The 12,829-nt window shown below is 34.3% G+C and overlaps 1 protein-coding gene across 2 annotated transcripts; it reads right to left on the bottom strand.

The window, feature by feature from the left end:
* Positions 1–1,366: 1,366 nt before the first annotated feature.
* On the bottom strand, positions 1,367–12,758 carry LOC129942194 (coiled-coil and C2 domain-containing protein 2A). 2 transcript variants are annotated; one of them, XM_056051043.1, is made up of 10 exons: positions 12,638–12,758; positions 10,980–12,453; positions 10,022–10,925; positions 9,842–9,962; positions 3,044–3,209; positions 2,504–2,950; positions 2,199–2,447; positions 1,862–2,100; positions 1,674–1,794; positions 1,367–1,618 (listed from the first exon to the last, which is right to left on the bottom strand). In XM_056051043.1, exons 2-10 carry the CDS (start codon positions 12,438–12,440, stop codon positions 1,433–1,435), a joined length of 3,894 nt encoding a protein of 1,297 aa, XP_055907018.1. In that variant the 5' UTR covers positions 12,441–12,453; positions 12,638–12,758; the 3' UTR covers positions 1,367–1,432. The 2 variants fall into 2 exon arrangements, with proteins under 2 accessions (XP_055907018.1, XP_055907019.1); XM_056051044.1 differs by lacking the exon at positions 12,638–12,758 and having other exon boundaries at positions 10,980–12,625.
* Between the last annotated feature and the right edge of the window lie 71 nt (positions 12,759–12,829).

The raw sequence follows: 12,829 nt of genomic DNA, 5'->3' as shown, positions 1-12,829 counted from the left end.
GATATCCGTAGCCGTACCTTGGCTACAACGAGGTAGTGGTCCGAGTCAATGTTGGCCTCTCGGAATATTCGGATATCTTGGATAATGGAGAAGTGTCGTGCATCGATCGCAATGTGGTCAATCTGGTTGACGGTTGATTGATCAGGACATTTCCATGTCCCCTTGTGGATATTAAGATGCGTGAACTGCGTACTAGCTACCAGAACGTCTCGCCCCGCAGCGAAATCGACCAGCCTGAATCCGTTGTCGGAGATGGTGTCGTGCAGGCTGTATCTCCCGATTATGCCACCAAAGATGTCTTCTCTTCCTAGCTTGGAATTAAAATCTCCTAAGACAATTTTAATGCCATAGCCAGGGCACTGCTCATATGTCTTGTCCAAGAGCTCGAAGAATATGTCTTTGGTGTCCTCATCTATCTCCTCTGTTGGGGCATGCGCGCATATAAGGCTTATGTTGGCGAATTTAGCCTTGATGCGGATTGTCGTGATGCGCTCGCTCACACTGTTGAAACTCAAGATTTTTTTGACTGAGCCTAGTTCCAACAACAAATTTTCACCCAAATAGACGCTGTCTTTGTTCTCGGTAGCAGTCGCCGTAGCAGATATCGCAGTCTTTTAGTTTGCGTTTGCCCGGTCCATCCCATCGCAATTCTTGGATGGCTGTAATATCTGCCATGCAGTACTTAAGGGCTTCCGCTAATTGTTCGGCTGCACGTGGTCTGTTAAGGGACCTAACATTCCACATACATATCCGAAGTTCGTTGTCCTTATTTCGTTTGCGTGGGTTGTCAACAGTGAATCCGTCCGTATCCGAGGCTTGTTGGTGCTTCGAAACTTAAGGTATTTTTCCGTGGCCAGGAAGTCACCCCGACGGCACAACCCCCAACCTGGAGGGCCAGATCCTTAGTATAACTCCAAGGAAGGGGATCCGGATAGACCGCTCCTTACAGGCTTGGGCTCCGAATAAGTAGTAGAAGCCCTATAAGGTGTCCACTTAGTAGTTCAACCTTACTGGAACTGTAGACGCCACCGTTGATTCCATCTCGAGAATTCGTCCGCTGCCGCCTGGATAAGGAGAGGTGCCTTAGTGGAAACACCTCTCCTCCCCTCTCTCGTTTGCTGCCCCCAACAACTTTCCACTGGGGTTGGAACCCAGTCTCCAGTTGAGGTACTAGGCACCCGACAGACAGAGGTGGGTTTTGAGAAAAACCTGTGGACGCTTGTGTCCTCTTGAATGCACATGTCTACCATTTGAACATCCTACAGTACTATGAATAGATTTTCCAACAAAACACGGGTAACGTCATATCGGTTTTAAAACTTTCAAATAAAAAATAAGCTCCATCGAGTCCCATTAGACTCGGCAATTTCGTTTTGATATCTGTATTTACATTTATTTTCTAACATTAACACAAAACTTCATTAAAAACATTTCATGTTGGAACAATTGACATAATAAATATCCAAACTGATAAAACATTAAACGGATAAGCATGTATATGCACCGCAACAGAAAATTCAACTCTTCTATCACTATTCAGATGAATTCCTGTGGATTTTATTCTTTCCGATACTGACGATAAATTAATGTACGAAAAATTCAGTGTAAATCCAAATGCCTTCAAAATATTAAATAAAGTTAAAACAAATGTTTAAGAATTCAAAAAAATGTACCTTATAGCTTCCTAATTCTGCTTCTAAGCGTTCTGAATGATTTATTGTCGATGGAATCGATGTAAAAGTTGACTCATATTCTAAATCAACTAAAATCCTTAACATTGAGTTTTGAAATGCTCTAAGAATATAAACAAATACATATATTTTTTATGAAAATTGATTCTAAGCACGTTTATAGTTTTTACCTGTTCCATATGGTTTTTTGCATTGGGCGCCATGCGCTTATTTTCTTCATAATCTTTCGTTCAATGTTCTTTCTTAATTCAGAAATGGTGTTTGAATTCAAATATGTGTAGTTAAGCTTTTGAACGCCACCCAGTGGAGCTGGATTTTTCTTGTTAAACATTGGAAACCAACAAGAAGAATCTTCAATATCAAAGCTCATCATAGATACCCGATTTTCACTTTGTATGTTGCAATAAATCTAACAAATAAAATCAACCATTATTTTTAACGAATTTTCGATAAGTTTTTGACAGTTAGTTTACGATGTGAATCGTGTTTGATGACATTTTTTCTTACATTATTTTTGGAGAAAATACAAAAAACTTTGTTCACAGGGCAGTAGGAGTCCTTCGTTGAATATTTCCTTCCGCTGCTAGGATCCACAACAATATAATCATTACCTTCCTTATACAAGACATAAGCACTTTCGCCGTAAGGATATGCGATTCCTAGAACTATCCAGCAACGAATGCCGATGGTCAGTAAATAATTTGCCAACAAAATTCCAAGATCCTTTGCTGAGCCCCAACCTGTATCCAGTAATGTCTGAAAAACAGTATTTATTTAATAGTTAAAATCCTTAAAAACTTAAAACTTCATACCTCATTGTTTAACCATATTCCTTTAAATTGAGTACATGGGTCAAAATGCCCGATAACATTCAACAGAGATACATATCTACAAGCTGTGTCGATTAAATTCTCACCTGTCTCAATTGGTAATGGAATTGGTTCAAGTAATCTTGTCAAACATACTCGTTTTCCATCCATCGTACAAACTAATGGATCAATAAATCGTTTTGATTGCAAATCTTTGGCCTCTATACACCACTCCTGAATATGTACTCTTACGTCTTTGAGTTCAGAACATTCAAGATTTTTCATCGATACTTGAGGCATATCAAAACTTGGATCTAAGCTTACATAGAGCCACACATTAACTCGTTCTTTGATTTCGGGGACATTTTCCATTGGCAATGCTTCATTTAGGGAGGGAACATTATAGCCAAGGAAGACTTTGGGAGAATTTAACTCAAAAACTCCTTCGATCTGAAAGATAAAAGACGTGGGATTACACCAATTTATAATGGTTTATTGAAACTCCAAAATGAGCATTTCTGAGATTTAAAATCTTTTTTTTACCTTTTGATTAGCTAAAATCGTACTTATTGGAAAACGATATTCTCCTAACCAATTTGACTGAAATCTCTGATAAATTTCCATTGATCTTTCTTCACTTATGTGATTTTCGACGTATTCATCGAATATCGCTATTTTTAAATCACCTTTGAGTTCAATGGGATTACCTCTGGAAAAATTGGAAAAGAAAAATTAATGTTGATAGTTTTTTGCTCTCAAAAATATCGATTTCAAATAAAAATACATCAATTTGTTTTTCCGCATAGAACGACCAAAATAAAGAAATTAGCATTTGACAGAATAAAATCAAAAACTTGTTTGATTTATTTTAACAACGGTAATTCCATTGAGATTCCATACATCAAGTCATGAGATATAAGTACTACAAATTATAACTGACAGATACGTCAAATATTCATTATTTAGGGCATTTTTATAGGATTTGTGATCTCGTTGTGTTAAGACGTATAAAGATTGTGCTCTTAAAGTTTCCGATTTTCAACCGATACAAAAATATTTAAAAAAAAAAAAAGAAAAAGTTCGAGTGGGTTCTTGAAATGGAGGAAGATAACATTCCTTCCTTGCGGCCATCCTGTGCCGCCACATAAATTTAAGAGGACAAATTTAGTGCTATCATCGCAACTGCTAAACAGTGATGATATTTATGAAATCCAAAGATCCGTTAGCTGGGCTGATGATGACTATGATGGCAACGTCGCCGATAAAACACCATACACACACCAATCAAGTACAGCTGCAGTAAGTGTGATAGAGACAGTTCCGGCAACCTATAGCTATATGTCTATGGCAAAGGTATGACTGGAAAAATAGTCTCTAACGTGACAATACCCTTGCCGCGCTTCAACTGCGTGCATATAAAATAGACGCTAAATCAGCAAATAAAAATGTGCTCAATGAGCTTCTTTCAAACGGCAAGGATTATATACTCGAGCATCATTGCTCGAAAGAGGAGACATGCCGCTTCAATCAAGGGTGCGAAAAAATGGCTGTTGAGCCAAATACCTTAAATCGCTTTATTCCTCTGGACTTAGAGGAGAAGAACGATGAAAATATGAAAAGTTCCCTGGGTAACCCAACGGACCCCTCACTTAACCTAATTGTTAAAAAATTCGAGATCAAATGGTCAAAAGAAAATTAATTTCCACTAGACCTTTTCTAATGTTTCCTGGGGAATAGGGAAAGTTTGGTAAAAATACAAAGTTCTAAGATGTTGTTTAGATATAGCATAAAATGGGACTCAATCAGAAATTCGGGCACTAGGCAATGTTACAAGTGTCAACGTTACGGTCACGTATCCGAGTACTGCTCGTTTGCACCTACATATGTAGATGCGTTAAGTGCCTGAACGACCATGAACGCGGAAAGTGTGAGTTAGACCCCAAAAAAAGAAAACAACACGGTAGCTTGCGTTAATTGTGGTTTGTCGGGTCATCCGGCTAGCTATAAAGGCGGCCCAAAAAGATTAGAAATGTTGGAACCAAAACCCCAAAAAGGGTATTAAAAATACGATTGTAAACATGGTTAACAAAGTGCCCAAACATTCTTTCTCTCTTTCTTCTTTTGTTGATGCAATAAGAGGTAGTAAGGTTTCTGCTCCGGTTTTGCAGGTGCAGAATGTTTCTGACACGTTTAATAAAAGTGAGATGTCTGACTTCGTTGAAGAATCTCAAAAATTGTTTGGTGTACCCATTCACCAATTAATTTCCAAAATTAGAGAATTCTGGCCTAATTATGTAAAAACCAGGTGCTTACATGTGTTTTATTGCCTCCCTCGCCCCTCCTTCACCTTTTTTTCAGCTAAATTCATAACTCCGTTAATAAATAACTGTATTAATAACTGCTACTTCCCTGTGTCCTGGAAAAATGCAAATGTAATCCTCATAAAAAAATAATAGTGCCAATACTCTTTCCAAATTTCGACCTATATCTCTCCCTTCAAACCTAGGTAAGATCCTTGAAAAAGTATTTATTTTTTTAAATTCAGACTTTCTTTAATGCAGGGCTCACTCAAACCCAACAATTTGGCTTTAAAAGAGGACACATTTCATGACCGTATTTTCAAAAATTTGAAAAAGAAAAGATGCACTATTGCATGCTTCTTAGACTTTACGAAGGCTTTTGTCGGTTCGAAGGTTTTCGGTTTGGCACAACCGTCTACTATACAAGTTAAAATTACTTAATATCCCTTCCTGTTTTATCAAAACTATACAAAGCTTTATTTCAAATATTTACCCGATAACTTTGGCAACTTAAAATCATCGCCTATTCAAGTACTGTCGGGAGTCCCTCAAGGTTCGATCCTTGGACCATTTCTCTTCAATCTCTACCTATACGATTTCCAAACCACTTTCAACAACTCTAAATCTTTTCTTTATGCAGACAATACTGTACTATTCAGCTCCCATGAACGGCTTTATGAAGTTCTCAATAACTTAAAATGTCATCTAAACAATGTGATTGCTTTTTACAAAAAATGGGGCATCCACCTAAATTATAACAAATTCTTTAGAAATGCCTCTGGCAGAGGTCACCATCTTAAACCTAATCCCTTTGAAGCAAAATATCAAATACCTAGGAGTTCATCTGCACGAAAGACTCAAAATGAACTTCCACGCCAGGATGGCCTTGGCTAAAAGCAAAACAGCTGCAGCAATGCTCAAACTACTTTTGAATTCCAAATACGTCGAAACCAAAACACGTCGAAAAAAAACCTAATGTATAAAACCTTAATCCGCCCACTGATGACTTACAGTTTTCTACTATGGTATCAAATATCACCTAGTGTAGCTGCCGAACTGCAAAATTTTGAAAGAAGTATAATCAGAAACTGCATTTAAAAATGGCGCAAGCCATCTGGGAAATGGTATGGTAACAAATCATTATATGAAACCTCTGGAATTCCACCTCTATTAAGTTATTTCATCCAGCTGGCTAAAAGAAGAATTTCAGCTATCCAACACCACGACAACCTTTTCCTCCGGGACATATTTTCAGCGAACATAGATTTCTCTATTAATGATAGATTCTTTTCATCACCAATTTGCATTTTGAACGAGGGTTCAACCTTACTCTTCAAATCAAAGAGAGTGACAACTTATTCCTAGCTCCTTTCTATAAGAACAAGACTCAAATAGGCTTTCTTTTGAATCCCTTAAATGGTTGTGAAATTATGTTACTTTATATAAATAAAAATAAGTTATCCAAAAGCTATTTTTACTAGAAGAAGAAAAAACTTGGGGCGACTTTTCATTACCGCAACACGAATTTCCTTCTGATTTTTTCTTTACAGTTAGGTAGTAGTCTCAATAGAACATGTTTTAAATATTAAGGCGAGTTGTTTCGATTTGAACTTTGTACTTTGGGAACCATTTTGCTTCGTGGCTCCAGGCTTGTTGTACTAAGATCACTATGATATAGGGTATTGGAACTGGGTCACCAAGGCCACCCAGGAGAGACAGCAATGAAACAGAGACTGCGGTTAAAGGTCTGATGGCCATTAATGGACAGGGAAGTAAATTCATTTGTAAAACTTTGTTGCTATTGCCTTTTAGTTTCAAGACTGACTCCACCTGTGCCAATACAGCGACATGCTTTTCCGGACGCACCCTGGCAATGTGTAGCAATGGATTTATTGGGTCCATTACGATTTTGCTTTTGTTATCATTGATTAGTATTTAAGATACCAGGAAACTAAGTTTGTAAACAAAATTACATAATTGGTATTTTGGAAGAAATTTTCTGTAGATTGGGATATCGGAAATCTATTAAAGCAGATAATGGTCGACAATTTGTGAGTTTAAGAGCTTTTGTGAGAAGAACAACATTGATCTGATAACATCACCTCCTTACTGGCCACAGGCCATTGACGAAGTTGAAAACATGAATAAATCTATTTTGAAGCAAATAGCTTATGGCAAATGGGCAGACTACAGAAAAGAAGTACTGAAATTTACTCTTATGTACAACGTGACACCACATGGTACAACGGGTAAATCGCCTTCAGAGCTTCTTTTTAATAGGACTATTAGAGACAAAATTTCCTCTGTACAAGATGTAAGTGAAACTATTTTAGATTCAGAGGCTAGAGATTTAGACAAGATTAACAAAAAAAGAGGCTGGGATGCGACCCACACTGATAACTTCCCATCCCGTCTGTCGATTTGTCTTGCTTATGTACTCGTATCAATTTTTACCAAATTTGCGTACTATTTTTTGTAGATTTTATTTTTTATGAAAAAACGGACTGTTGGATTTTTATATAAAAATTACTGAATAACGAAAACAATATTTTCTGTGAAATAAAATAAGTTTGAAGCCAATATTTTTAAGTTTTGAAAAGCTATTTGAGTCGAAAGTAAATTTTTACCAAGTTTTAGTATTGTTTTTTTTAGAGTTTTATTTCTTGTAAAAAAACTGTCAATTCGAATTTTTTAAAAATTTTACCAAATGTTGAAAACAATATTTCTTATATATAAAATTACTTTGAAGCCAATATTTCAAATTTTTGAAAAGATATTTGAGTCGAAAATCAATTTTTAACAACTTTTAAACATTTTTTTTTTAGGTTTTTATTTTTTGTAAAAAACTGTCAATTCGATTTTTTTCAAACTTTAACTGAATGTTGGCAACACGATTTTTTGAAAGATAAAAGTAAATTAAAGGCAATATCTCAAATTTTTGAAAAGATATTTGAGTCGAAAATCAATTTTTACCAACTTTTATAAATTTTTTTTAGATAAAAGTAAATTAAAGCCAATATTCCAAATTTTTGAAAAGATATTTGAGTCGAAAATCAATTTTTACCAAATTTTTCTAAATTTTTTTAGGTTTTTATTTTTGTAAAAAAACTGTCAATTCGATTTTTTTTTCAAACTTTAACTGAAAGTTGACAACAAGGTTTTTTGAAAGATAAAAATAAATTAAAGCCAATGTCTCAAAGTTTTGAAAAGATATTAGAGTCGAAAATCAATTTTTACCAACTTTTATAATTTTTTTTTAGGTTTTTATTTTTTGTAAAAAAACTGTCCATTCGATTTTTCTAAAAATTTGTCCTAATGTTGAAAACAATATTTCTTATAAGAAAAAATTAGTTATAACCTATTATCTCAAAGTATTTAAAAGATATTTGAGTCGAAAATCATTTTTTACGAACTTTTGTTAATTTTTTTTCGGCTTTTAATTTTTTGTGCAAAAACTGTCAAATCTATTTTTTTAAACTTTAACTAAATGTTGACAACAAGATGTTTTGAAAGATAAAAGTAAATTAAAGCCAATATCTCAAAGTTTTGAAAAGATATTTGAGTCGAAAATCAATTTTTACCAACTTTTATACATTTTTTTTAGGTTTTTATTTTTTGTAAAAAAAACTGTCAATTCGATTTTTCTCAAAATTTTATCAGATGTCAAAAACATTATTCTTCGTTGCACAAAATTGTTTTAGAGATGAAATCATTTTTCAGTTGTAAAATTTTGGATGTGACAATTTTTTTTTCAGTTTTATTGATTTATAAAAAAAACCGTTATATTGATTTTTTTCAAAAAATATACCTGTTTGGTATCACGTTACAATATATTATATACAACTTAATTCAAGTCTCTATCGTTTTTGGTTCGTAAGATATTTAAGGTTAAACAAAATTTTCACCTTTTTTTCAAACTGCTATGGTAAAAAAACCACCCACGCACTTTTCTTGAGAGCCCTTTCTGCATCTTTCTGCCTTATTATCTGTACAACAAAATTTATTTGAAATCGATATCTCTTCTGGTTCTTGAGCTATGGACGACGAAAAAACCGTCGCGAACGTACGAGCGTACGGACGTACGGACGTACAAACGTACGTACACACGCACGCACAGACATCTTTCTAAAAACCTTTTATTTTGACTCTAGGGACCTTGAAACGTCGAGAAATGTCAAAATTTTCAATTTGACAAATCGGACCCATTACAATAACTTCCTATGGGAAGTTAAAAAAAAGGAAAGGAGAGAGGAGAGGAGATAGACCTCGTTGTGCAAAGGAAGCGGATATTTTCATAAAGCGATAAAGTCTGTGTATTATTTATTTTCTGCACAATTCCATTTGATGTTTTATGTAAAATATTCCTTGTCAAATTTGAAAAAAATGAGTAATATTATTTTAAAAATACAAAATACAGGTCTTTTGTAGACAATTAGGTTTTAAAATGTAGAGGTTAGTGAAGTAAAATTCCTAGTTTGATGTTGATGACACTTGACTGACACTAACTAGTTGCTTTGGTCAAAAGTCCCTTATAGTGTCTGAACCTGCCCAATTTGGAATGACATGAATGACTTCAAAATAAGGCAAGTTTCTGGCTTGGTTAGTTGTCCAAATATTATCTTCCCACTAAGGTTACATTATTGGACAGTTGGCTGAAGAATTAGCCAGAAAAAATCTCTCTAACTATCAAAGCAAATCAACTTATGTCAAAATGACAGCTGTTCATGTTTTTTATTTAAGTGAAAGCTGAACTTTAAACCTCTATGATTTATTTGTTGTCTACACAATTTTATTTAGTGTTTTATTTTAAAATAAATAAGTAATATTTTTTTACAATACAAAATACAAATCGTGATGTAGCTTGCCTAAGTAGTGTTTTGTGTAAGTTTTTTTGCACGATTAACTAAAGGTAAATTGGTTAGAAAAACTAACTAGTTGTCTTGAAAAAAAAATAAAACAGTAAAAAAATTCAGTTTTCTGCAAATGAAGTCCATTACTTCACAGAAAACAAATCAAATACTTCATACTACCAAATTCTTACGTTACTTGTAGAATCAAATGTTCATTCCATGTTGGACTAGATCCATCAGCTGTCATTGTTCTGGCGCTTTTGTCCATAAATGTTGCTGATACAAATGGCCTAACGTTTGAGTATTTAAATGCTGAAAAAACATAATTTAATCAAAAAAGGAAATACGCCTAAGTCTATAATCGAACTTACTTTGCGAACTAAACATTGATGTTGTACTGCTGTCTCTTCGATCTAGATTTGGTGTTGAAAAGGCTCGAACTGGAATTCCCGTTGCTCTTACAACATTGATCACAATATTAAATATTCTTACGTTTTCGTATGTCAGCGAAGACGGATGTGATATGTTCTCTGAGCTCATAGGACTACGTGGACTAAACATCGTTGCCAAAGAGGCAAAAAATGACTTAAGTGTTACAATACTATTTCCCACCAGCAAATCATCTGAACTTCCACTTATCAATGACATTTGATCACAATGATTTCTCACTACTTCGTAAAGGTTTTTTAAATATTTCTTCCCTTTATGTTTGTGTAAATCAATTGGATCCATCCAGTTTCCCATGTCAATAACTTTCTCTTCGTAATCTTCTTCGATTTCACCATCCAAATAGGATACAAATCTGATATCTTTTGTCCTCATGTCCCGTTTGTAAATCGACGATAGCATTCGAAGGCGAGGGTTGTTATCGATCTCCTCACGTGAACAGAATTCCAAATGAGTTTCTTCAAAAGTGCAAGTGTCTACTGGACTATCTTCACTTTCTTTGTCGTCTTCATCGGATGTTTGGTTTTCATCAATTTCTGATGCGTTAGAAGAATATTCCATAAACTTCTTCTTTAGATTTGATAGAATATCTTCTGATGTTTCAGTTCGAAGAGAGTCGGAAGGAAATATTGTGTTAAGCATTTTTTCGGAATAATTTCCTTCATCGCAATTAAAGCTGATTTTTAGTTTGCCAGCAACATTTTCTTGTTTATGAGAGGAAAAATTGATGATTTCAAAGTGTGGCTTCCCCATTTCCATTGATGGCAGTGGTATCGTTATATTGGCAACTTTGATAGCCATCGATGGAAGCTTTTTCTTTTCATAGAGCTGTTAAGTTAATTGTTAGAATATGTATTGGACTTTAAGGAAAATCAAACTTACCTTAATTTTGATCTCTTTTGGAATTCTACGGTCGAGATAAATTCCCAAAGACTCATTGACAAACATTGACAGGTCTGGTTCCAAACGAAAACCTCTTGTCGAACTTACTAGTTGACCGTCAAACAGAATTTTCAAAAAGTAACTCCTGATTTTCTCCAAAGGACGACAAGGTTCAGATAAATTCGATCGTATAATTTCCATCTCTGGCTCACCAGGTGCACGAGAGCATTTTTGTAAAGTTTTCTTTAAATCTTTTTTGATTTGTTCAATGTTCGGCTTATGGATCTTCTCGAAATATTTTTCCGGATCTGTTTTCTTAAGTCTTTTGGCTCTATAATAAGCCTCCAATTCCTCGCGATATATTTCGTTAAGTTCTATTTCAAAACGTTTTGTATAGGCAGCATTGTCTGCGTTTATATCGGCTTCGATAAGTTTGATTTTAATCTTCAACGAAGTCCAATGAAATTCTTGACGTTTTCGAAGATTCTTCAATAGCAACCAATTATCCAAAATATTTCGAACCAAATCTTTACTGATTGTTTCCTCTTCGTGGATTTTATTTCGCAGGCGTTTAAGTTTATTTAAATTGTCTTCAAGTTCGACGATATTTTGAGTTGTGCCATCTTCTAGAAGCTCATTTGCAATCTTTCTGAGATCATTAAGTTTTATTTTTAACTCCGGAATAATTTGTTTTTCTTTTCTTTCAAAATGTTCCTCGAGATAGTTTTCTAGTTTATTAGCCAAAATGTGTTCTTCTTTTTGCAAAGGATGCTGTGTAAATCTTAAGCTTTTTATATTCAAAGTTATAAATTTACGGCTTGGCATTAATGGACTGTTCGTGTCCCCAAGTTTTGCTACGTAAAAAATTGGATTAAACTCTCGAACACACTCTGTTGCATAGAGTAAATCATCTTGGAAATAATTGGTTTGATTTTTCAAAGAACTACCCGACGTAATTTGATCAGTGTTTCCTTCTTCGCGATAACGATTTACCATACGAATTAAGTTTTTATCAGGTTTTAGTTTAGGATCTTCATTGAGGGTATTTTGAATAAATGGATTTGGTGTTGAGGAAGGAAAAAATAGTAAATTTTCATTGTAAATTATTTTTTCAGCTTCAAACCACTTTATTGGATCATCATCTTCAACTTGGATAAAAGATGATGCGGTTTGAATTCTCGGTGACTCTGCGGCTGCAGATGATTGCTGACTTTCTTCCTCAACCGATGGAGAATCTCTTTGTGAATTTGGTGGCTCTGTAGTAGTCTGGCAAAAAAATGTCTCTCCAAGATCTTCAGCGTCTTCTTTAACATTGTCTATTGATAGCTCAGTCTTGTTTAAGATATCAGTTATTTCTTTCTCTGTTTCCTTGAACTCTTTAGTTAGCTTTGGTTTATGTCTCTTTGGTCTTGATTTATTCTTTTTTCTTTTGTGAGACTTTTTGACAGTTGATTCTGGCATTTTTTTATTGTTCCTAGAAAAATAAGGCTCAAAAGTCTTTCATATTGGTTGCTTAGAAAAGCTTCCTTTTTGTATATTTAACTTTACAATCATTTAAGGGAAAACAAATTTCAACTATAACTTTTCCATCAAGACAAAAAAGGTCACATATTTTCCCATGTGAAGCAACTTTTTAAAAATACAAATCATCTATTTACCTTCAAAAACTTAACTTTGATCCTTAAACACACATTTATAAGGGTTGAAATGTTTAAACTTTTAAGAAATGTTAATGTTTCAAAAACAGTCTTTAACCTCGCCTCACTAGATTAAAAGATATAAGTAAATAAATGAATTCTTTAAAAATTTCAGTTTTGAATTATTCTCGTTGATATGGCAACGAGCTGAAT

This window comes from Eupeodes corollae, chromosome 1 (assembly GCF_945859685.1).
Source record: "Eupeodes corollae chromosome 1, idEupCoro1.1, whole genome shotgun sequence".
Classification (NCBI taxonomy): Eukaryota; Metazoa; Arthropoda; class Insecta; order Diptera; family Syrphidae; genus Eupeodes; species Eupeodes corollae.
Note: the sequence above shows the minus strand (reverse complement) of the source record. Positions and strands in the feature narration are given on the sequence as shown.

Bases quoted from the DNA above. Each gene is read 5' to 3' on its own strand.
- LOC129942194 (XM_056051043.1), bottom strand. From the start codon at position 12,440: ATGCCAGAATCAACTGTCAAAAAGTCTCACAAAAGAAAAAAGAATAAA. The intron at 10,926-10,979 runs GTAAGTTTGATT...TTAACTTAACAG, and splicing joins CAAAAGAGATCAAAATTAAG to CTCTATGAAAAGAAAAAGCT. The intron at 9,963-10,021 runs GTAAGTTCGATT...ATGTTTTTTCAG, and splicing joins ATCAATGTTTAGTTCGCAAA to CATTTAAATACTCAAACGTT.